This window comes from Eulemur rufifrons, chromosome 7 (genome assembly GCF_041146395.1).
Source record: "Eulemur rufifrons isolate Redbay chromosome 7, OSU_ERuf_1, whole genome shotgun sequence".
NCBI lineage: Eukaryota > Metazoa > Chordata > Mammalia > Primates > Lemuridae > Eulemur > Eulemur rufifrons.
The window spans coordinates 190,144,178-190,168,305 of NC_090989.1; the positions used below are offsets into that span (position 1 = coordinate 190,144,178).

The window sequence follows — 24,128 nt, forward strand, 5'->3', positions numbered from 1 at the left end:
GAGCGCGCGGTGGCCGCACGTGTCCGCATGCGCGGCCGGCCGGGTCCGCGCGCGCGGGTGTGGGGGGGCGTCCTGCGCTCCCAGCGGGCACTTTACGGCCCAGCAGGTGGCGCCCGAGGCCACTTTCCCGCCGCCCCGCCAACTGCTCGTCCCAGCCCCGGGGCCTCCCTCTCCTGTCACCCGCGGGAGGGCTGGAGATGGAGAAGCGGAGGCACGCGTCTTGTACCTGGGTTGAGCTTGCCACACTCCAAAGAGCTAAGAGAGGCGGACTCGGACCTGTGAGACCCGCCGCCGCCGCGGTCCCCAGCCCGGCCCAGCCCGGCCCAGCCCAGCCCGTGCGGCGCTGGCTACAGACAGATTTGCTTTATTCATGGACACGTGGGGGGCGGCCGGGCCCGCCCGCCCAGGACACGCTCACACGGGGCGGTGGGGGACTCTCCATGCCACAATCACAACACAGGACGCCCTCGCTCGGACCGGGCCGGCTGAGGGAGGGGGCATGGCACAGGCTGGCTCCTGGTTTTGGTTAAAAAAAAAAAAAAAAGCTCTTGGGGTCAATGTGGGAGTGGGGTGGGGTGCTCTGGGGCTGCCCGGGGGCCCCTGGGAGAGCCTCTGTCGGGGGTAGGGGAGGAGCCATCGCTTTCCCATCTTCTTTGAAAAACACGTAGAACATGCTACATCCACGCAGACACTGGACAGGATGGGGCGAGCGGCGGCCGCAGCCCCGGCCCTGTCCACGCCCTAGGGTTGGACGCGGGCAGGTGGGACAGACAGACAGACAGACACCAACACAGGCTCCGAGGGGGCGCCTCAGAGCGGAAGGAAGATCTCGTGTTTGGGGAGAAGGGGTAGAAAGACAGCCCTGGCTCTGGGGGACGGGGCAGGGGAGGAATTGTGCTGCTGGTGGGGGCCGTCCTGGGCCCTTATGCCTCTGGCTCATACTCCTGATACTCCTCCTGAATCAGAGGGATGGGGTGGAGTAGAGAAGAGCAAAAGGGAGGGGGGTTGGAGACCCGTGGCCAAGCCCTGGGCCTGAGATCCCTCCCCCTCAAGAAAGAATAGTGCATGCTCCTCCCCCTGGGCAGGGGAGGAACCTGGAAGCTGGGGACACTTTAGCTATTCCTGGGCAGGGGCACCTGGGGCCCAGCACTAGCTAGGCTCCATCTGTCATCCCCTCCCTGCTCCCACCTCCTGGGCCCTGGGTTCTAGAATAGGGGGCCTGAAGCTCCCTGGCCCAACCTTATCATGCCAGGGACCTCCCACGCCAGCTAGTGACGGCAGCAATCTTCCCGGATGCCCAAAGCCCCACCCAGCCCCGCTGCCTCCTCACCTGGGGTGGTTCCTCATAACTTTCCCCTTCTGGCTCCATCAGGGGCTCAATCAGTGGTTCCTCAGCAGCTTCCTGGGCCACTTCCTCTGGCTGTGGGCAGAGAAGGGCAAGGCTGGTGAGGGCAGCCAGGATGCCCCCCAGATTCCTATGCTGGTAAGCTTTTGGCTGACTGGAAGAGTGGGGAAGGCTAGGGTGGGTTGGCAGTGCAAGGAGAATTTTTAATTGTTTATTTGGAGTGCCTTGGAAGTGGGATGGAGGTGTGAAGGGTGAAGCCCCCCCCCAATCAGTTGAGGGTGCAGAGGGAGAGCTGGGCTCTCCATACCCCTCCCCTTAGCACCTGACAGCCTCCTGCGCTCCCAGCATTTGGCCTGATGGGATGGGCGGGAGAGATGGCACACTCAGCCACCCATTTATCCGTTGCTCCCTTGTGTCAGGCTCTGTGCTGGGCATCGGGACCCCAGAGATAGCTCTGGGGGCTCCCCTGGGCTGAAGGGAGATGGAGGCCCAGGGACAGGGCTGGGCAGGGGCGCTGAGCCATTCCGCTGCTACCTTCCACCCATCCCTCCCCCAGGGCCCTGTGTGGCCTGGTTTCTTCAGCTGTTTCTATTTTAAGATAAGCTGGAAGCAACAGCTCATGGTGTTGCTTGGATGTGTGAGCTAAGACTCTCCCCTCCCCCCTGCATCTGCTGCCCAGACAGGCACAGACCAGTGGGCATGCATGTGGGGGCGCTGCCAGACACATGGCCGGCCACCTGCAGGCGAGCACATGTATGTGCACAATCACAGGACTGAGCTAGCTGCACACAAGGTAGCCTGGGGTACATGCATGGCTGTACAAAGCCTCATGTGGTCTGGCACACAACTGGGATTCTGGAGGGCTGGCACTGGGAAGGCCTGTGCTGACCACGTCTGCCCTCTGGTTGCCCCAACCCCATGTGGACAGCTCCAGCTCCTTCACATTACCTGTCTAGGTGGGCCCTGTGGGCACGTGAGTTTGAAGCTCCTGATCTGGCTTATTTCCCCCATTGCACAGATGGGTATGCCAAGGTCCAGGAGGTAGGGGGATGTTAATTTGTCCCTAAGTCACCCAGCTATGTCCAGAACCCAGGGAAGAAACATAGTGTTAAAGAGCCCAGCAAAATCCCAGCTTGAGCACATTGTTTGGAAACAACCCAGATGTCCAACAGCGGTCGAATGGATGTGGACATTGAGGGGCAACCACACAATAGAACGTGATACAGGAATGAAGAATGACAACATGTACAAGAGGACAACTTAGCGAGAATGAAAAGAGCCAGATACAGAAGAGCACATGCTGTATAATAACATGACATGCAGTGAAAACACCCAACTGACCAGTGGTGACAGAAGTCAGGACGCACTTGGAGGGGAGCAGAGCAAGGCACTTAGGGGGCAAATGTTAGGGAGGCACTTGATCTGGGGGCCATGAACGTGAGACCCCACAGTGAGTCCCTAGACACCTCCCTTGTCTCACCCTACTCCTGGCCCTGGGGGTAGGATGTTCAATCTTGAGCTGGCCACTGGCTATATGGGGGAGTTCCCTTTGTGAAAATGTCATGTGGCTGCAGCTTTTCTGCTTGTAGGTTGTACTTCAATAAAAAGTTCACTTAAAACAATCCCAGCCATGCTACTCACTAGCTAGCTAGCATGAGGCAGGTCATTTCACCTCTGATCTCAGCAGCCTCTGCTGGGAAGCAAGGACAGTATTCTCTACTCCGTGGGAGGACGGTGAGGGTTCCACAACGATGGTGGAAAACAAGCTGGAAGGCAGAGACTCTCAGAAATGCTGACCCTGGGCTTGCATGGGCTCCCCACATCCCAGGGCCCCAAAGGGCTGTTGTTTGGATTATAACTCTGTGAGCTTGAGCTCCCTTGAGAGAGCAGCCTTGAGGTGTCAACAAGCACTGGTAGGAGGCAGGCGGCCAGAGAAAAATGATTCTGTGCAAAGGCCCATCACACATAGCCTCAAGGCCAACACGTCAGGCCAGACCTGCCTCTGTTTGCACACCACCTCCCAGCACAGGGCCCGGCCCTGGGTCAGCACAAGGGACTCCAGGGATGTGGACCTGAGCTTATCCTGCGTGCTACATCCACGCAGACACTAGACAGGATGGGCCCCGGCCCTGTCCACGCCCTAGGGTTGGACGCGGGCAGGTGGGACAGACAGACAGACAGACACCAACACAGGCTCCGAGGGGGCGCCTCAGAGCGGAAGGAAGATCTCGTGTTTGGGGAGAAGGGGTAGAAAGACAGCCCTGGCTCTGGGGGACGGGGCAGGGGAGGAATTGTGCTGCTGGTGGGGGCCGTCCTGGGCCCTTATGCCTCTGGCTCATACTCCTGATACTCCTCCTGCATCAGAGGGATGGGGTGGAGTAGAGAAGAGCAAAAGGGAGGGGGGTTGGAGACCCGTGGCCAAGCCCTGGGCCTGAGATCCCTCCCCCTCAAGAAGAATAGTGCATGCTCCTCCCCCTGGGCAGGGGAGGAACCTGGAAGTTGGGGACAATTTAGCTATTCCTGGGCAGGGGCGCCTGGGGCCCAGCACTAGCTAGGCTCCACCTTATAAGGGAGGCAGGCAGGAACTGGGATCTTGGGCAAGTCACTTCTCCTCTCTGAGCCTCAGTTTCATCTGTAAAATGGGCTGTTACAGTGCTTTGCTCATAGGGCCACTGTGAACAGTCAATGAGTTGCTCCACGTAAGATGTCTAGGACAGTGCCTACTCAGACAAGAGATCAATGCACAGGAACGATTGCTGGTAACACGATTATAAGAAATGGGAAGTCACACAGATGGTAAAATGCAGAGGCAGGACTTGAACTAGAATTTCTGAGTCAAGATCCAAACTTCTGACAGTAGAAAGAACCAACTGTACAAAATGTCTGGAGCGGAGGGTGGTGTGGGCTCTCCCACAGCCTGGTGGATACACTCATGCTGAATGCATACTAATAACCCAAACCGAATGTTGAAGAAAGGGCCCCCACTCCCACGGAGGCAGAGTCTGCACATGTCAGTGGACAGACACAGAGCACCCAGGAGAGGAATGTCTGTACACACATGTATAGGTCCACAGAGCACACTGTCATGGTGGCACACTTCCACACACAACCGTGGTCATATGAGTCCCTAGGGGCAGATACGGACTGCTTGCACAATTGTGTGGCCATGATCTCGTACTGGGCACTCACTGTATGCAAGCCAGGCTCTTTATGTAAATATGTTTCCTGGAACTACAGCATTGGCATCACTTGGGTACTTGTTAGAAATGCAAATTCTCGGGCCCCACCTCAGACCTCCTGAATCAGAAATTCTAGGGATGGGGCCCACAATCTGTATTTTAACCCAGCTTCGTTGTGATTCTGATAAACACTCCAGTTTTGAGAACCTCTAATCTGTATTATCTCCAATCTGCAGAAGAATCCTATCGTGTCCATCTTCCACTTTAGGAGCAAACAATCAGACCCAAAGGCATGACAGCACTGCCCAGGGTCACGCAGCCAGCAAGTGGCAGAGTTGGGATTGAAACCCAGCTCTGGGGGCTCCAGAGCTCACAGCTCTTACCCTATGGGGAGTCCTAAGGGGGACCTCTGTCTCTATGCACTCACGAGTTGCCAGCGCGCTCCCGGGGGGAGACATGCCTGCACGAACGTGCGGTATACAGACCACCCCCACTCATGGCTCACACTGCTCACACCTGCTCACACCTGCCTCAGGGCCTTTGTACTTGCCTTTCCTACTGCCTGAAACACGCTTCCCAAACGTCATATCTCACATGTGCATCTCTCCCATCCCTTGAGTGTCAGCCCAAATGGCACCACATGAGAGAAGGCCCCGCAGCTGAAGTAGCCCTCCCCCACTTGACTCTAGCCTCTCACCCCCGCCACCTCTTCCCCCAGCGCTCATCCCTGTCTGGAACCATCTTGCTCACGGGCTTGTGTTTTACTACCTGTCTGCTCCCACCATGATGTCAGCTGCATGAATGTAGGAACCGACTCATTGCGGCTACCTCTAGAACTATTCCTCTCTAGCATGGATATTTGTTGAATGAAAAGAAATGAATGAACAATCAGTGACACATGCAGACATGGCCAGAAGTGGTCTGGGTCACACTGGCAAGCAGGATACACGCAGACGGCCAGGTCCGGGTCCCTGTCACAGGAAGTATCACTCCCATGCACACCTTCCTTCCAGCTCATTCTGAGCTGCATCTAGCACAGCTCGGCAGAACATGCCACAGGCTGGTGGCGTTGAGGGGTGGGGGCACAGGGGAGGATGGCGGCAGGTCTCTCTGTGTGCCTAGTGAGTGCACATGTGTGGTGGGAAGACCACTCACCTTCAGATCACTGGGGAATTCCTCCTTCTTCACCAGGCCCGTGGCTGCTGCAATGTTCCCAGCCCCAGAGAACACAGCTCCTCCCAGATGTGAGGCTTGCTCCTTGGTTTTCTCAGCCACTGCAGCAAGGAGCGGGTGGGGAGGAGGTTTGGGGGCCAGGGTGAAGGCGGCAGAGATGCGCCTCGTGCAGTATCCCGGGAAGCCCTCCCCATGGTGCATCCCCCACAAAGCCTTGGGAGTCCCCTGCCCTGCCCCTCCCCTCAGGTTCCCGGCCAGATCACAGGCTGGGGTGAGAGAATGAGGTTGCACCATGTCTGGGCTGGTACCTGAAGCCACACCTTGTACCACCCCTTCTCGGGTCTTGCTTCCTGCGGGGAGAAAAAGAACACATTTAAGGGCTCTGAGCTGAGGGAACAGAGACTCCAGCATAGTACAGTGGTGACAGAGTGGGCAGAGGGATCCTGGGTGGCAGTGGGCATCCTGGCCCCATGACTGCCTCCTTGGATGCCCACATCCCACAACCCCTGCCGCACTAAGCCCCCCATGCCCACGTCCTTAGGACTTCGGTTCTTCCCCGCCTGATGTGATACCCGCACCCCTCTAGTGGATGCTGGCTGCACACCAGCACCCGGCCAAGCGCTGCACTCCGTTTCAGCTCATCTTCCCCTAGCCCTGGGAGGTGGGTGGTGTCATTGTCCTGGTTCACAGACGGACAACAGAAGCTCAGGAAGGGGCCCACCACTAGGAAGTGGCTGAACTGGCATTCCAGCTCAGGTCTTTCTGAGTCCCACACTTCAGCTACCAGCCACTCTGGGAGTACACAGCCCAGGATGGGAGGCAGGAGGAGGTGGGAGTGGGGGCAGAGCTGCGGGGCGACAAGGCTGTGTACTTTCAGAGGTTCCCCTGGTGGCCCTGATGCCCACATCTCACTGCCCCCCACTCCGTCTCCTCTACAGATTCTAACAGAGGTGCAGAACCCTCCTTCCGGCCAAAGTGTGAGGTGTTTTAGGTGCAGGGTGGAACTAAAAGTGATGTGCAGATTGTGACTGACGGTTGGTCCTTCCCAGGAGCGTAGCAACTTGGTCACATCAAAATGGGGGTCTGTTGGTAAAGGCCAGCGGGCCTGATCTGGGCTGGAGGGTCCTCAAAGGAGTGGGGAGCCTCCCATCTGGCAATGTGGCAACCCAGACAACTGCGGATAGAGCCTGAAACGGGTGTCTGGGTAGGCTGAGGCCAGCATGCGAAAACAGGGTTCTCAGGGCGAAGGCCAGCCAGAACCCAGCGCCAGGAGGGCATGGCTGTGTGCCCCCCATTCATTCCTCCCACAAACATGTGTTTGCACAAGCTTTGTGCCAGGCCCTGGGCACTCGCACGCTGTCTGAGAGGGAAAGAGCAGAGCAGATTCAGTTCCTAGATCTCAAGTAGTGGGGAAAGGACTTTCAGCCTCCAGGGGTTGTGTGGGTGAGGAGGGGACTCCCCGGGCCTCGAGGAACGGGGAGCAGGTGGCTATCAGAGAGGAGATTCAGGCTCAAGGACCCATGCAGGCAAGGCACGGAGAGGTGTGCTTCCAGGGCCATCCGCATGCCACGGCCATGGGTATGGTAAGAAACATAGACTGAGGTGGGCCCATGAAGGGCATTGAGTGCCAGGGTGTGGAGCCCTGAGCATTAACGTGTAGAAACTAGAGGCCATGGGGGCTCCCAGGCAGGGGAAGGGGGAGGTGGTGCCAATCTAAGGGGAGGGAAGCAAAGCTTGGAGGGGTTGAGTCTATAGTGGAGACAGTGTCAGGGTGCCAGTGGCCAACAGGAGCGAAAGGCCTTCGAGAGGGGGAAGAGGGGAGGCCGGAGCTGGGGTCAAGTAGATGTGAGCTCAATCTGTCTCCTGGTCTCTATCGCCACTGCCCTCACCTCAGCTGCCCTTATCTGGGGGCTACACTTCCTCCCAGTGGGCAAGTTGCTCTGTCCCCAGAGGCCTGAGGGACCTCTCTAAACTGAAATCAGATCATGGCAGTCCCTTGCTTACGATCTCTCACACGGCAGTTACAACAATGCTTTGACTGGGCTGACAAGGGTCCCTTGTGACCTGGCTCTTGCCCACCTCTCTGATTTCATCTCCTGCAGCTGCTTCCTTCCCTCCATTCTCCAGCTCACCTCAGGGCCTTTGCACGTGCCTTTTCAGCATGCCCCCCCAGCCCCCACCTGGCTCTTTGCCACCTCCTCAGGTAGCTCCCTCTTTTCACCCTACCCTACCCGTATGCATCACCATCAAGAGAGCAGGCACCTTGGCCTCCTGTTCACTGTTATGTCCCCAGCATCCACACAATGCCTGGCACATAGTAAGTGGCCACCAAATATTTTTCAAATTACTACAATCCAAATCTGCCACGGCCCTGGGCAAGTGATTCAGCCCTCTTGAGCCTTCATTGGGGATAATTATATCTGCTTCACATAAGCAAGTCCTGAATCACTATATGGGCTCAGCAAATGTCAGTTTCCAGCCTTTTCTCCCTTTAATGCAAATGACCCTGCAGGCTCAATCTCCTTTCACACTTAGGGTGAGAGATTTTAACCACCTGGCCTTTCTCCTGATACCAGCTGGCAACCGCAAGGAGGGTGGACCTGGAGGAGAGATGGCAACAGTGGGACCACAGGCACTGGAGGCAGCGAAGCCTGGAGAGCACCTGAGCCTTGCAGGTAGCTGGAGAGGAGGCGTGGAGGGAGGGCCCACAAGGGGAGGGGGAGGGCTTCGGAGTCTATAAAGCTGGGTTCAAACTCCAGCTTCAGGTTCTGCCATGTGTGTGACCTTGGCAAGGTATTTAGACCTCTGGGAACCCCAGTTTCCCTGATCTGTAGAATGGGCTGGGAGCATTAAATGAGGTGATGGATGTCATGGCCTTTCACACGGTGCTTGGCCTAGAATGAGGGTTCCACGCCAGGTAATAATGATAATAAGAAAAAGGAAGCTCTCTGCTTTGATCACTGCATTGGTCCCTGGCCTTTCAGCTGAACCCCAACATCACCAACTCCTACCCTGTCCACCTTTCTGACACCAACCCAGGTTTCCATCTATCTGCTGGCTATGTCCCCAGTGACCCCTGCTGACCCGGCCCCATCTGCTGACTCATATTCTCCTGCCCAGGCCCCCCACTCCCGGGGAGGGCCCAGCCCCACACCCTCAGAGGACACCCAAGCCCCCAAACCCCAGAAGCCCTGCGCCTGGCCCACCGACGTAGAGGACGCCCTCCTTGGTCTTCTCTGCCGCCTCGGTGACCCCCTGCTTGGTTTTCTCCGCGGCAGCCACAACGCCCTCCTTGGCCATGGACAGGCCCTTCATGAACACGTCCATCCTGGCGGCCTGAGGAGGGCGAACACACGGGCACCGGTGCGCTGGCCCCGCACCCTTCTGCCCAGCCCTTCCCGAGGGACGTGGGTGCCCCCTCCCCACCCCCCCGAGACCGCGGCGCCCTTCTGAGCCCGCCTCGCCCCCACTCCCCAGGGAGAGGCCTCTGGGCCGCGGCGAGTCCTAGCGTCCTTGAAACCCGGGGACGCGGGAGGGGCCAGCGCCTCGGTTATCCGCAGCCCTGCAACCTGCAGCCCCGCGAAACCGGAGCGCTGGGCTCGGCGCGAAGACCCGGGACTGCCTGTACACACATGACAGAGTCACACGGTCATGCACACATACACCACCGACACGCTCACGTGTACATACAGGACACGCAGATGCTCAAACGCGCACGAACACCCCGACACACACGGGCGCGGACGCACGTCCACACGGCCACCCAAACAGCTGCAGACACACATACCCCAGGGTGCACACTGAGGCGCGCCCACCGGCGCCCCCTCACCCTAGGCCCCGCTCCATTTCCCATCCCCTTCCTCCTGCCACCCCAGTCCCCTCTCCATCCCCAGCCCATTCCTCTTCCCCGGCGCGCGGCCGCCTCACCTGGCTGCGGGGCCCGGGCAGGGGATGGAGCGGCGGCCGCGGCGGGCGGGCGCGGGGTCGGCTAGGCGGGGCTGGGGTGGACTCGGGGGCCGGTAGGGGGTCGGGCCGTGGCCAGGCGCTCGGGGCGCGGGCCCTGAGCAGGGGCGCAGCAGTGCCGGGTCTGGGGTGCGTCGCCAGCCACCGCTCGCTCCTCGCGCCCTGCCAGCTCGCGCGCTCGGTTCCGGCTCGGGCGCTGCGGCAGCTCTGAGCTCAGCGCCCCCCCTGGCGGCCGCCCGCCCCCTCGGCCTGACTGACAGGGGGCGGGGAGGGTGACCGCGAGCCGCTGACGAGCCTCCCGGGGCGGGCCCGGGCGCGCCGCTGGGGACCCAGGGGTGTGAGACCCGCGTGGTCTCTGGGGAGATGGGGGAAGAGTGACAGGGCGACGTGCCAGGAGTAGGGAAGAAATGAGGCTGGCTCTAGGGTTCACATGGGCTCGATCTCAGCTTTGCTTTTTACTGACTGCGAGACTTGGACCACTCAGCTCCGCTTTCTGAATGCCAATTTCCTTTTCTGTGGAACATGGGTGGCTAATCTAAGGAATTGCTTATTTAGCGCTTAGACAGGTGGTGCAGGTTCGAGGCTAGAGGCAGGGGAAAAGGAAAAACAAGGTCACTGCTCTGGGGGAGCTTGCCATGGGAAGGGTGTGTGTGCAGAGATGGGAGGCAGGACAGAAGATGAATGTATCGACACTTAGACCAAACAAGGTTATTTCAGCTTGTGAGAAGTGGTATGAAGATGACAAAACGGTGCGGTGACAGAGGGACTAGAGGAGCGGTGCTTGAGACAGAGTGGTCAGGGAAGGCCTCTGTGAGGAGCTGAATGGGAGCAGAGACCCCAGAGAGCCACCAAGGCCAAGATGAGGGGAGGGCAAGATCCATAGGGAACTGCGTGCCAGTGCAAAGGCCCTGAGGCAGGACAGTGTTTAGGAACAACAGAAGGCAGTACAGATGGAAGGAGGAAGAGGAGATGATCATGTTTTTTGTGTGGTTATGGTGGAGATTGTCAAAATGGTCATACAAGGCCAGGTAGTCAGTAGTCCCTCAGCTGGTGCCATGATAGTACCATGCCCAAGAAGCTGCAGGATCCCAGAGGAAAGGGACGCTGGCAGCTTGAGGGAGTCAGGGAAGGCCATGAAGAGGAGGTGACATCTGAGCTGGGGCCCCGCAGGACCAGTAAGATTTCATCATGCAGACAAGGGGGGAGGGGGAATTTAGGCCATGGGTATAGCATGGGCAAAGGCAATGTGGCCAGAAACACAGGGTGTGTAAAGGATAGGTAATGAGGTGAGGGGGCAGCCTACAGCCAGAGTTTTCAGGGCCTGGGGAAAAAAGTGTTCACAGCCCACTGGTAGGACTGCAAATTGACACAGACTTTTTGGAAGGCAATTTGGTAATGTTTACCAAACGCATAAATGCATGCTTCTTTTGAGCCAACAGCTCCCCTTCCAGGAATTGATCCATGGATCTCTACACACACACGTGCACAGACATTTGTACATGATGTTCACTGCAGCATGGCTTGTTGTAGCAAAAAACTAAAAATAATCTAAATGACTGTAGAGGACTGGCTAGTTAATTGTGGTATATCCACCCAATGAAATGCTATGCCGTGGTTAGAAAGGATGAGCCCATGGGGGCTGATGTGACAACATGTCAAGATATAGTGTTAAGTGGGAGAAGCAAGGTGCCAAACTGGAATCTGTGGAATGAGCCAATGTGATGCATAGAAAATCATAATTTTCTATGTATCAAAATATAGATTATATATTAATATATGCATACTTATCACACACTATATACATTACACACAAACTCCTTATATACAAATATATACATACTTATTTATAGGCAGATATACAAGGAACACATCTGCAAGGACTTCCAAAAAACTGTTGACGGTAGCTGGGAAATGGGACTGAGAGGGCTCAGGGAGGGAAGTATTACATTTCATCACCTTTCCTCTTTGTGCTGTTTGATTATTTTGTTTGGATAGTATTTTACTTGTATAATTTTAAAAAGTAATATGGGAATTATTTTTGGCCTCTTGGCATTGGAATTTTCCCTTTTCTATATTTGCAGCCCCCCCCCCCCCCGCCTTATGAGACAGAGCCCATCTTCCCCTCTAAAGAGTTGACACTGCCAAATACTTGCTTTCCCAGTCTTCCTTGCAGCCAGGACATGTGACTGACAGGCTGCACCTCAGACTCCCTAGCCCCACACTTGGAACCTGAAGCTGGTGCCAGGCAGCAGCTGGGAAGCGGGGAGTCTGATATGGTTGTGGTGGTGGCAACAGTGACACTCATTCTAGAAGTGTCCAGCACTGACAGGACAAGCTGCACTGTTCATGCTCAGCCACAGTGTCAGGGAAATCCCCACGGGTGTGCCTGGCAGTGGGATTTGGGGCATCATCACAGGCTGCGTAGTCTCTAAGGTGGATTCACTGGCCATCCTGGAGATTCTTTGAGCTGCCCAGTATTTGTTAATAAACTCCTCAACTGCTTAAATCAGCTGGGGGTGATTTCTGTGGCTTAAGATTAAGAACCCCTGAGTATCAGAGTATGTGATGAAGGATGAAGGACAAAGGACTGACCAAGAGGGAGGAGAGAGGAGGAAGAGAGAAAGACCAGAGGTGATGTATACAGAAGAGTGTCTGTCTATGTCGTATTGTGGGAAATGGGAAGTCACTGAAAGAAGCAGAAGAGCAACCTAATGAGACTTGCATTTTATGGGCCAAATGGAGGTAGGTTGGAGGAGGACCAGGCTGGTGTAGAAAGGTCAGTAAGAAGCTAGGGCAGAGTCCACAGGAGGGACAAGGAATCTTGAACCAGGGAAGCCACGGAGAGGCTGGAACAGGACTGCAGGGAGAGATTTGGGTGTCACTAAGGAGGTGACTTATTAGGTGTTGGGCAAGAGGGAGAGGGACGAGTCTAGGAAGATTCCCAGGTTTCTGGCTTGGACAATGGGGTGAGCAATGACACTGCAAAATGAAACGGGCATTGAGCAGGTGGAGCAGCTTGGGGGGATGACAATGAGCTTGTTGGGGCATGATGGGGGAGGAGGTGTCCAGCAGACAGTATGTTATCTGAGCCCAGAGCTCAGGAGAGCACTCCAGATCGGCTTTAGGCAGACTTGAGCCATGGTGCACTAGGGAGTCTTTAGCAAATGGTACCAGCGGCTCTCCAAAGTTGGGGTCGGGGAGGGGTCGGGAGTGGGAAGGAACACCTAGATTTGTAGAGTTTGCCAATATCTGTGGCATAAATACTCCCACCATGGTTGATTTCAACCTATCAGTGTGATGATATTGAACAAAGAATTGGTTAGATGGTATTTTCATGACATAGATAATGTAGATAAAAATAATCTTAAGAGCATAGATAATAGTAAAATAATTAAAAATTTATTAATTTTGAATATTTATCCCCTTTGTTTTTGTTTGTTTTTTTGAGACAGAGTTTCACTCCATTTCCCAGGCTGGAGTGCAGTGGCACAATCACAGCTCACAGCAACCTCAAACTCCTGGGCTCAAGCAATCCTCCTGCCTCAGCCTCCCGAGTAGCTGGGACTACAGGTGTGCACCATGACACCTGGCTAGTTTTTAAATTTTTTTCTGGAGAGACAGGGTCTCACCATGTTTCCCAGGCTGGTCTCGTATTCCTGGCCTCAAGTAATCCCTTCACCTTAGCCTCCCAAAGTGCTGGGATTACAGGCATGAGCCACCGTGTCTGGCTTGTCATCTTTGTTTTTAACATAATTTATTTAATTGTAAGTTTTTATGATTTAATTTTTTTTTTTTGAGACAGGGTCTCACTCTGTTGCCCAGACTAGAGTGCAGTGGCACCATCATAGTTCACTGTAACCTCCAACTCCTGGGCTCAAGCGACCCTCCTGCCTCAGCCTCCCAAGTAGCTGGGACTATAGGCACACACCACCATGCCTGGCTAAGTTTTTAAATTTTTTGAAGAGATGGAGTCTCAGTATATTGCCCAGTCTAGTTTTGAACTCCTAGCCTCAAGTGATCCTCCCTCTTCGGCCTCCCAAAGTGCTGAGATTACAGGCATGAACCACCATGCTCAGCCAGATTTAATTTTTAATAATGGCCATAAGAACTGTTTTGCGCAATTCCTGAACCTTTAACAATTGTTCTCATGAGTCAGGCCAAGCAAGATCAGTACACTACTGGGTTTGGAGTCATTAGCAGAGAGATGGAGACGGAGCGATGGGGATGGCTGCCACTGTCCAGGGGAACATGGAGAGTGAAAAGAGGAAAGGGCCGAGAACAGAATCTTGAGATGCTGTGAGCTTCGGGGTGGCCAGAGGCAGAGGAACCTGGGGAAACACTGAGAAGGCACAGCAGAGAGTGAGGAGGGGGCCAAAGGAGATGAGTGGTGAGGAGTCCTCCACTAGCAGGAAGGGGCCTGCTGGGAGCTTAAAAGCAGTGAGCCCAAAGAGGAAAGGGGCATCAAGGGGAAGCCTCCAGGAGAAAGTGACATTTAAGCTGGGTTTTGAAAGATGAGAAAGACCTTACAAGTGGTGGTCAGCATTCCCACCACAGGTTCTGGCAGGTGGAAAAGTCCAGAGTGTCGAGGTAACAGAAAATAGGTTAAATTCCGAGTTAAGTTCAATGGGCTGCTGGTGCAAAAGGTTAGGTGAAGCAGGCATTTATTCTTGCACTTGGAGAAGTCCAGTGGTAAGCAGTCTGCAGTTGGTGTGGACCGCACAGTCGTCAGGAACCCAGACTCCTACTTTCTGATGCACCATTCTTAGTACAGGGATTCCATCCTCAAGGTCGCCTCATGGTCCAAGATGGCTGCTGCAGCTGCGGTCATCACATCTATGAAGACAGACAGCAGGAGGGGAAATCGGGTAAACAGAGCACCTGCCCATTGTCTGTCTCTTTCTTAAAGAGTTTTCCCAAAAGCCGACAACTTCAGTTTCTCTCTCCTTGGCTACCCCTAGCTTCGGTGAGGCTAGAAAAGTGTGGTCACTTAGCTGGGCATAAGACTTCCCAGAATAAAATCATGAGGAGGGGAGAAAGGTTACTGAGTGAGCCACTAGCATCTCTGTCACTACTTCTTCTTTTCCCTAACTTTTTTATTTCAAAAAATTTCTAGCTCAGAGAAAAGGTGCAAGAATAGTACAATGAACAAAACCTACAGAAAAGTTGCAGTATTAGTTACAATGAACACCTGAATATCCTTGACCTAGATTCACGAGTGTTAGCCAGTTGAAGAGGGGATACCCCTACCTTTTCTTCCTCTCTCTCCATGTGTGCTATCCTCAGAAGGGGGCATGGATCTGGGGCTGCCACTTTCTAGCAGGATGGATTCTCTCCGCATGCCACGTGCCCCCGCCCCTTTAGGGCATAGGCTGGCAAAGCTCAGGCTCCTGTGTCTCTGGTGGGCAGGCCCTAAACCTGTGGGTCTCAGGACCTCCCATTGTTTCCGCCCCCCTCCCACTCCCACCCCCTACACCACGGACCTCTCTGTTCTGCTCTTCCCTTTCCTCCTCCTAAGAATTTACTGAGGAGAATGACCATGGCAGCTTCAGGGGAGGGAAGGTGGCAGACTGTGGGGAAGGGTTTTGGAGGAAATCCCGGTTGGAGCAGCTGGAGCAGAGAGTTCTCTTAAGCGGATCTGGGGGATCCCAGCCCTGCCTGGGTTCTGCAAAAATCCAGATGTGCCTTCATAATTCCGTGTGGCACCTGGCAGTGTGATTAACCATTCAGCCACATTCCTGTTGTCCAGAGGCCTCAGGGTGGGCAGGCCCCCTGGAGGGCAGGCAGGATGGGAGCCGAGGACAGGGAGGGGGACGGGTGGCATTTACTGAATACCTTCTGTGTGCCAGGCATTCGTCCATTATATCATTAAGTCCTCAAAGCAATCCTTCAAAGCAGGCATTTTCATTCCCATTTTATGAAGGAGGAAACTGACGCCCAGAGAGGGGAAGTTCTTGGCATTTGTTCTTTTCAATCAGTTTTTCCTGGGTGACTACTGGATGCCAGATACCATTCTAGGTAGAGGAGATTCAGCAGGACACAAGGCCGATGAAGCCCTTTCTCTTCTGGAACTTAACATTCCAGTAGGATGGGACGGACAATTAACAAGTGAGCTGGTAACCACATAAGATGCTTCAGATTGTGCTGCTCTTGTCAAAGTCATCAGTGACACTCACCTTGCTAAATATCATGGCCAATTCTCCCTCCTCATCCTGACTTCTGAGAAGTTCCTAGGAGCCACGCGCTGCTGTAGGCACTGGGGACACAGCTGGGAATGAAAGAGGCCTTCTGGTAGAGGAAGGCAGACAATAAGTGAAATAGATTAGTAAGCTATACGGTGTGTCAGGAGGTAACAAATGCTGGGGAGAGTGAAGAGGAGGAAGACACAGGAATTGCTGGGGTGGGGCTGAGTGTGGACAGTTAAATAGGACACAAGGAGGCCACCCCTGAGAGAGGTGAGGAAGCCAGGGACACCTGGTGGGCAGTCCTGAGGCAGGAGCCTGCCAGCACGCTGGAAGACATGTGTGACTGAAGGCCACTGTGGCTGGAGCAGGGGGAGGGAGAGGAAGGCCAGAGGGACGATGGGGCCTTGTAGACTCTCATACTGTGCACAGAGGAGCAACGTGATCCAACTTTCATTTTACCAGCTGCTATGTAGGGAGCAGACCATTCTTAGGCAAGGGCGAAACCTGGAGACCAGTTCAGGCAAGGTGACCATCACTTGGACTGGAGTGGTGGCACTGGAGACGAAGAGAAGTGGTGGGGTCCTGGGTATGTTTTGAAGGTGGAACTGAAGATAGCATGTGCTGATGGGTTAGAAAGACGGGAGTTCAGGACCATTCCAAAGTTTTTGGCTGAGCAATTAGAAGGATGGAGACGACCATGAGAAGAGCAGGCCTGGGGCTGGGGGGTGAGGTGTCAGAAATTCAGCGTCCGAGGTGATAACTCTGAGATGCACATTAGGTAGGTGGATATGCTCTTCTGGATTTTAGGTGGGGGCCAAATATCACTGTATTAGTGACACCTAATGCCCACGACTGGGTGAGGGCATGAAATAGCAAATGTTAACAGAACAGAGAGGAGGTCCCAGGGCTTATTCCTGGGACCTTCTGAAGCAAAGAGGAAGAACCGTCAATTCTGTTCACAGCTGTGCTCCCCAGAGCCTAAAACCATGCCTGGCACAAAGTAACTGGTAGGTCAGCGTTTGTTGAATGAATAGCTGACTGAATCAAGGAATGAGTAGTGCTAAGTGCTAAGAAGGAAATAAACCAGTGTGATGAGTTAGTCTATGAGGGAAAGTTGTCTTCTTTAGATAGTGTGGTCAGGGACGACCTCTGAGAAGGTGACATTTGAGCCAAGTCCTGAAGAACAAGAATCAATCACGTAAAGAGTTGCAGAGGGAACCGCAGGTGCAAAGGTCCTGAGGCAGGAATGAAGCTGGCCTTTGGAGGATCAGTGTGCGCGGGGTGCTGTGAGGCTGGATCACCCAGGAACCTGCAAGCTCAGAGCCTGGACTTTGGATCACATTGTGGGTGTCCTGGAGGGTGTTAAACAGAGGAGGTAAGTGATCAGATAGACATTTTATTAATAGGTGACCCATCTGAGGCGTGTGGAGAACATTCTGTAGAGGGCAGAGTGCAGGCAAGGAGAATGTTAGGAAAGACTCATGCAATGGCCAAGGCCAGAGCTGGCTTGCCTGGGATGGGGTGGGTAGGGAGGGAGATGAATGGGCAGATTCAAGACATTTTAGGAACAGAATGGCAGGGGTGAGATTCAAGAGCCCCTGCTTGTTCAATCCCACAGTGAAGATGTCCCCCACAGGCAGACTTGGGGGCCTCAGATAGGGGCCAGAACCCTAGTAGGGGCAGGGGGTTTATTCTTAGCGTCTCCCTTAGTCACCCCAGTCCCAGACTCCAGGGGCTGCCCCAGGCTGGAAAATGTGGAAGGTGGTGGGAAGGCGTGCTGTGGCCGGGAGGGTCTTTCTGTGCCAGGCTCTGGACCAGGCCTCTAAGGCAGCTAAGGCCATGCCCAGTAGTGGGGGGAGTCCTTCCTCCCTTTTTCTCCATCAAATCTAGATTCAGGATCTGCCTGAGAGCCTGGTCATCCTGCCAGTGCTCCCTCTGTCCAAAATTCTTTGACGCTCCTCCCATTGAGAAGTGGGATTATACCCCCTGTTTTGGATTTGGGCCTGTGACTCTCATAGGATGCAGCGGGTCGGACGCTGTGCCAGGTTTCGGGCCCAGGCCTTCAGAAACTGGAAGCTTCTGCTTCCCGTCTCTTGGGATGCTTGGCCTGGGAACCCAGCCACCACGCTGTGAGGAAGCCAGGCAGCCCAGGCAGCCACGTGAAGAGGCCACGCCCACAGCTGCCCCACATGTGTGTGACCAGAGGACTCCAGCCCCAACCTGTCAGCCACCCCAGCTGATCTTGCTTTGGAGCGGAGACGGGCTGTCCCTACTGAGCACCGCCCAAATTGCAGAGTTGTGAGCAAAATACATGATTATCATGGTTTTAAGCCACTAAGTTTGAGGTGGTTCGTTACACGGCAATAGATAACTGGAACGCCGTGCGTCACTTCCCTGGGGCCGATCTACCACCAAATATCATGGGGTTTCCTTCTAAATTCCTCTTAAATCCATGATCTTCTCTGCCACCCCATTTGTCCCCTAGACAACTACATTAGCATCCTAACTGATGTCCTTCCACACACTGTTGCAGCCACAGGGCTGTTTCCTACACAGCAGTCCAGAGAACTTGCTGGAAAGCATATCTGATTACCTCCTGAGCCAGTCTGTGCCCACTTGCAGTGCTCAATGCTCGCCGCTGCCCCTGCGACCACTCTCCCCTTTGGGCTTTGGCCACACTGGTCTGTCCCCTCTTCCTCCAGTACCTATGTGCGCTTTGCCTCAAGGCCTTTGCACATCCTGGTCCCTATCACCGAGATGCCCGCCCCCACCCACCTAGTTATTTCTCGCTCATGCCTTAGGTCTCAGCTCAAATGTCACCTCTTCGGTGAACTGCTTCTAACCCAGGGGTCTGAAAATAGGGTCCCTAACCAGCATCATCTGGGAACTTGTTAGAAATGCAAATATCCTCAGGCCCAAGTCCAGAGGTGAGGAGTCAGAAACTCTGGGACAGGGCCCAGCAGTCTGTGATTAACAAGCCCTGCAGGTGAGTGTGATCCAGGCACTTGAGAACGCCGCTCTAAAGCCCCCAGTTGCGGTCAGGTCATGGACTTTGTTATCTTCTCCCATCCCTCAGTTCACAGGCTTGTGTTGGTGATGACATAGGTCTTTGTGAGACTGATGAACGTCCAGCTGCCTATATACCCAAGCACGGGGGCTGCTCATGTTTGGTCACCATTGCATCCCAGCACCTAGCCCGGGGCCTCACACGTTCCAGGGTCTTAAGGTTGTGGGTGGCACAGATTTGACTGTTAGCCTCCAGATGGTCTGTGGATCCCCCAGGTATGGGGAAGCAGCAGGTCCTTTTATAGGTCTGGGACCCTAAAAGTGGCAAAGGGACGGATGCAAAACTTGAAAGAACTCAGGGAGGCTTCAGCATCTGCAGAGAAGGGGCTGATCAGAAGGCTGGGAAAGGGTGTCCAGGGCCAGGGCTCCCCCTCTTCCTTTCCCTTCCGCGTCCTTCCCCACCCTGGGGAGCCCCCAGCTGGCTTCTATTGAGCACCCAGGCAGGCCTTGTTCTATGGGATTTATGTGTTTTATAGCATTTAATACTCACAACAAGCTTCTGAGTTGTATATGATTAATATTCCCATTTTACAGATGGTGAAACTGAGGCTCACTGAGGTTCAGTAAGTTGGCTGAGGTCAGGGTAGGCCAGGATTTGCACCTGGGCTGTGTGGCTGTGGCGCTGCCCCTTGCCATCGATGCCAGGCAGAGAACACTCAGATGGGGCCGGGGGTAACGCAGGGGCTGTGTGGGGCCACATGTGCCTTCCCAAGGGCAGCCTCTGCCACAGCGGACTGTGCAGCTGGGAAGCAGGGGGCCCAGTGGTGCCAGACCTCAAGAGAAACCAAAAATGTGGAATTTAATATAAAACTTCCTGTGTCCAAATGTAGCAAATGATTAAAATTTTTAAAAACTCAGATTCTTCCTTCCAGAGACCAGGTAAATGCCTTGCCTTCTGCCATCTGCAAAGCAGTCCACTTTAATTCAGGAGCTACCCTTAGTGGGTTGCAGACCCCAGATATTGACTCTTACCTCTGGGCCCCCACTGTGTGGGGCTGGGTTTGCCTGGCCACAGCTGTATCCCCAGCCCGGGCACTGCACGCAGAAGGCACTCACTAAATGCTTGCTGATGGCAAGAACCTGGTTAGCCTCTCCACCTCTGAGCTCCTCCCCCTCACCTGCCCCAAGCAGGTGGGGGCAGGTGCTGGTGGGTTAAAAGCTGGCAGCTGGGGGCCCTCAGTGCCAAGTCCTCCGTGGAGCTTGAGTCCAGCATGGCTACCGCCAGCCCTGTAAGTCCACATGGGGACAGCTGGGACCAGGGCTCGCAACCCACCCTGACTCCTTTCTTTGGTCAGGTGAGTGAAGCTGAGGGTGGAATCCAAAAGTGGGACAAGGAGAAGAAGGAAAAGGAAAAGGAAGAAGGGGAGGAGGAAGAGGAGACAGCAGTGGGGGCCGCAGGAGACGAGGCTGCGAGCTCTCCCAGGCCGCCTCTTGCGGGCAAGGCCCGGGCTGAGGGCCCTGCAGAGGTCAAGCCTGAACTGCACCCCCTGCAGAACAGGTAGGCAGGGGACTACAAGCTGAACACAGATCCCTGCTATCGGGCCACCCCCGTGCTGGCTGGCAGTGGCCTTGGCCTACCCTTTCCTCTCTTGGGCCCTAGCTCATCTGTGAGAGACCAGAGCTGGCCTGAGCTTGGAGTCCTGCTGGCCCTTCTGAGTTAACACCCCCACTCCTGCCCTGGCCCTTCTGGATAACTTAGACACCTGGGAGGAGTCTGTGCCCCGAATCTGATCTCCCAGTTTGCCCTTGAAAGGGAGGGACCTCCTTGTCAGCCCAGGTGCTGCTGGGGGCGGACATGGGAGGCTCTCTGCTTCCTGGCCACCTCCCCCACCTCGCTAGGTGGGCCCTGTGGTTCTTAAAGAATGACCGCAGCCGGGCCTGGCGGGACAATCTGCAGCTGGTCACCAAGGTTGACACCGTGGAGGACTTCTGGGCGTAAGTGTCTGCCCCTAAGAGGGCGGGAGGGGCCGAAGCCTGACTCCTTCTGGGGGGAGTTGCTTCCTACACAGCCTTGCCCGCCTTCCCTAGGGCCTCCCAAGACTGGGGGAGGGCTGGGGTTGGTGGGTGCTTCCCAGAGGGCACTGGGGTTGGGGCACAGCCACCCCTCACCACCTTCCAGGGCGTAGGAGAGAGCCTAGCAAGGGGGAGGAGCGGAAAGTTGACTGACTCTGCCACTCCATGGCTTTGTGACCTGGGCCAGCTCCTTCCCCTCTCTGAACCTGTCTCGGCCACAAAGTGAGGATGTCCTGGGTGCTCCAGGCAGGGGTAGTGAAAAGGGCTGCACAGACCATGGAGGAGCATGAGAAGGCCTGGGACTGTAGCTGGAGGGTGCCCCCGGGACTCAGGCTTCACTGTGAGGGATCCAGGGAGAAGGGGGACTGGAGGGCTTGGGCAGGTGGAGCGGATCCCAGGTGGCAGGCTGGTGTAGGCAAAGGCTTGGAGGCTGAGGCCTAAAGGTGGGTGGGAAGCTGGGTCTGGTGAGGAGTGGGGTGGCTGAGCCAACCGGAACCAGGCCTTAAAAAGCCTTGACTTTCAGCATGGGGTGGGGGCTCTCTCCAGGTTGTACGGTCACATCAAGCTGGCCAGCAAGCTTTCTTCCGGCTGTGACTACGCCCTGTTCAAGGCAAGCTCCGCTCTCCCCTTTTCCTCTCCCACGCGGACAGGGGCTGATCCTTCCTGGCGGCTGCTGCATTAATCCCTCACAGAGGGCGTGGGGTGCCACAGACAGCCTCTCTGAGCCCAGATGTGACTTCCGGTTGGAGGAAAGGCTGCCCAGAAGCCCATATGGAGCACGTCAGGCCTGAGCTAGCTGCACATCCAAGGCCATTTGAGTGGGGAAGGGGAAGTCGGAAGAGGCTAAGGAAGGAGCCCAGGTTAGGTTTCTGGCCTGGCTCCTTCACCAGGATGCTCCTTGATGTCCACACCCACTCCTAGAGGTGCTGACCTTAGTTTTAAAGATTTCCCAGGTGACTTCTGCCCAGCAACGTATGGGGACCATGCAGCCAACCCCAGGATGTCTACCCTTGCCCACCTTGGGTCTGATCTACCCCCATTTGAACTTTTGTCTCAAGGAACTCGGGTTGGTAAAGGACACATACACACATGGCTGTAACAGGTGGCCAATATTGAGGCTCAGGGCCCTGTGGGAGTTCAGAAGAGTATCTGTGTGGTGGGCTGGGTGGTGGGACCTGCTTGAATAGAGTGAGGAAGTTAAGAGAGAACCTGGCCTATTTAGACTGGGAAGGTAGCTGGGTCCCCACCTCTCTTTGAACAAAGGGTGGCAGTTGATTTGCCATCTACCTCACAGGATGGCATCGAGCCCATGTGGGAAGACAGCAGGAATAGGCGGGGTGGCCGCTGGCTGGTCAGCCTGGCCAAGCAGCAGCGCCATAGTGAGCTGGACCAGCTGTGGCTGGAAACAGTGAGTGGGGGAGGGGGAGGAGCTGGGGCAGGTCTCATGGTGGCAGTGGTCTCAAGAATGGGGACAGTCTCTTTGCCCCAGGTCTCACCAATCCACCCCTACCCCTCGGCCTAGCTGCTGTGTCTGATAGGGGAGAGCTTTGAGGAACACAGCGGTGAGGTGTGTGGGGCCGTCATCAGCATCCGTGCCAAGGGGGACAAGATCGCTGTGTGGACGAGGGAGGCGGAAAACCAGGTGGCCGTCCTGCACATCGGGTGAGGGGCTCTCTGGCACAGGGTGGGGGCTGAGGGTCTTCTGGGGGAAGGTGGGGAGGTGGCTTGGCTTGCAAGGGAGACCTCTGGATCTCTACATACCCTCTCTCCCTTCTTCTTTACTCATCTGTATAAAAGGGGTTTGGAATCTAGATTTTCAGCTATTTCTAGCAGTAGAACTCTGCTTTTGGGTTTCCACATAGGCAAGATACAAAACAAGAGTGGCTGGTGCTGGAATGAGGGCAGGAGTTTGGTGGGCAAAGGACACCCTCTGCTGACTACTTGTGTCTCCTGTCCCCTGTGTGTCCCCACCCAGGCGTGTATACAAAGAGCGCCTGGGCCTCTCTGCAAAGACCGTCATTGGTTACCAGGCCCATGCAGACACAGCCGCCAAGAGCAACTCCCTAGCCAAGAACAAGTTGGTGGTGTGAGGGGCCTTGGCACCTCTCCTGTTTAGTGGGACAGCTGTCACCCAAGCTTCTTACTGCTGCGTGGGGAGCAAGACTTGGGTGTAGACAGCCTGGTTCTTACCAGTCAATCGAACAGGAATATGTATGTTTTAACATAAGTTGGGGCCCAGGCTTAGGAATGCAGTGGTGGCAGCTAGCTTTTCCTGGAGCCACATCATGGGCAGGGTGGAGGGAACTCCTGGGGTTGCTTGTTTCATTGGATGTGGGTGAGTCATGGGGGGAGGGGACCAGCATTTACTCTGTGCCTGCTTGGGAAGGGGGCTAGGTGGCTTGCAGGCCAGGCTCTTCCATTGAAGGGGCAGGGGCTCAAGGCCACTGACACTTCAAGGGGTACAGTTCAAAGACAAGAGGGGGGAGCTTCTCTGTGACCCCTCTGCCTAAAAACCTTGTAGCTTCGGTGCCCACCCTGGATCCTGTTCAGGCTTACCCTGTGACAACCGAAATGTTCACCCACACCCGTGTGAGAGTGTGTGTGCTGTGGCTGGGTCCGTGGCCTGAGGCTGGAGGGTTTGAGGGAGAGCCACCATTTGCACAGAAGGCTGTGTGGGGAGCCCTGCATGGCTTCTTGCCTTGTCATCTGTGGCCAGGGATGTCTGTGCCTCGCTTGACTCCGGGCCAGACTGACATGGAAGTGGGTGGATGAGCCTCTGCCCCCAGGAGAGGGGTGATGGGGGTCTAGGCCACACCATGGTCCTGGTCGAGGTCGACTAACGTGATGAAGCTTAAGTGCCTTTGTATTCTTGTTCTAAATAAATACTTCTGAACAAAATTGGAATTATTTTTAAGGAGGGCTCCCCTAAACCTCGATCCACCCCTGTCCTTCCTTGAAGGGACTCATGTGAGATTCCTGGGTACTAACAAGCCTGATCAGGGCCCAAGCTGGTAGAGGGGAGAGGGGTATGGCTGGGGGACTGCAGCCATCAAGGGGGTTTCAGCCAGGGGCTGGGGCATATGCCCCTAGCAAGACTGAAGGGGCAGAGAGCAGCAGGCGTGGCCCCCATGAGACCCAGGTCCTCGTCTGGCCAGAGTCTGAGCCGGTACAGGTAGAGCGTGAAAAGCGCCTCGGACTCGACTCCCC

General features: G+C 55.4%; 2 protein-coding genes across 6 annotated transcripts; one reads left to right on the forward strand and one right to left on the reverse strand.

Annotated features, from left to right (window-relative positions):
* Positions 1-218: 218 nt before the first annotated feature.
* On the reverse strand, positions 219-9,869 carry SNCB (synuclein beta). 5 transcript variants are annotated; one of them, XM_069473913.1, is made up of 6 exons: positions 9,625-9,869; positions 8,904-9,033; positions 6,006-6,047; positions 5,680-5,798; positions 1,331-1,420; positions 219-956 (listed from the first exon to the last, which is right to left on the reverse strand). In XM_069473913.1, exons 2-6 carry the CDS (start codon positions 9,022-9,024, stop codon positions 924-926), a joined length of 405 nt encoding a protein of 134 aa, XP_069330014.1. In that variant the 5' UTR covers positions 9,025-9,033; positions 9,625-9,869; the 3' UTR covers positions 219-923. The 5 variants fall into 5 exon arrangements, with proteins under 5 accessions (XP_069330014.1, XP_069330016.1, XP_069330018.1 ...); XM_069473915.1 differs by lacking the exon at positions 6,006-6,047; XM_069473917.1 differs by lacking the exon at positions 1,331-1,420.
* A 10,250-nt stretch (positions 9,870-20,119) lies between these two features.
* EIF4E1B (eukaryotic translation initiation factor 4E family member 1B) lies at positions 20,120-23,011 on the forward strand. The gene is made up of 7 exons (XM_069472065.1): positions 20,120-20,137; positions 20,204-20,406; positions 20,748-20,843; positions 21,468-21,531; positions 22,216-22,329; positions 22,444-22,583; positions 22,897-23,011. The coding sequence occupies exons 1-7, from the start codon at positions 20,120-20,122 to the stop codon at positions 23,009-23,011; spliced, it is 750 nt and encodes a 249-aa protein (XP_069328166.1).
* Positions 23,012-24,128: the final 1,117 nt, after the last annotated feature.

Excerpts from the sequence above, each read along its gene's own strand:
- SNCB (XM_069473913.1), bottom strand. The coding sequence starts at position 9,024 with ATGGACGTGTTCATGAAGGGCCTGTCCATGGCCAAGGAGGGCGTTGTG. Across the intron at positions 1,421-5,679 it reads AATTCCCCAGTGATCTGAAG|CCAGAGGAAGTGGCCCAGGA; the intron begins GTGAGTGGTCTT and ends CTCTGCCCACAG. Across the intron at positions 957-1,330 it reads GTTATGAGGAACCACCCCAG|GAGGAGTATCAGGAGTATGA; the intron begins GTGAGGAGGCAG and ends CCTCTGATTCAG.
- EIF4E1B (XM_069472065.1), top strand. Across the intron at positions 20,844-21,467 it reads ACCGTGGAGGACTTCTGGGC|GTTGTACGGTCACATCAAGC; the intron begins GTAAGTGTCTGC and ends GGCTCTCTCCAG. Across the intron at positions 22,584-22,896 it reads GTGGCCGTCCTGCACATCGG|GCGTGTATACAAAGAGCGCC; the intron begins GTGAGGGGCTCT and ends GTCCCCACCCAG.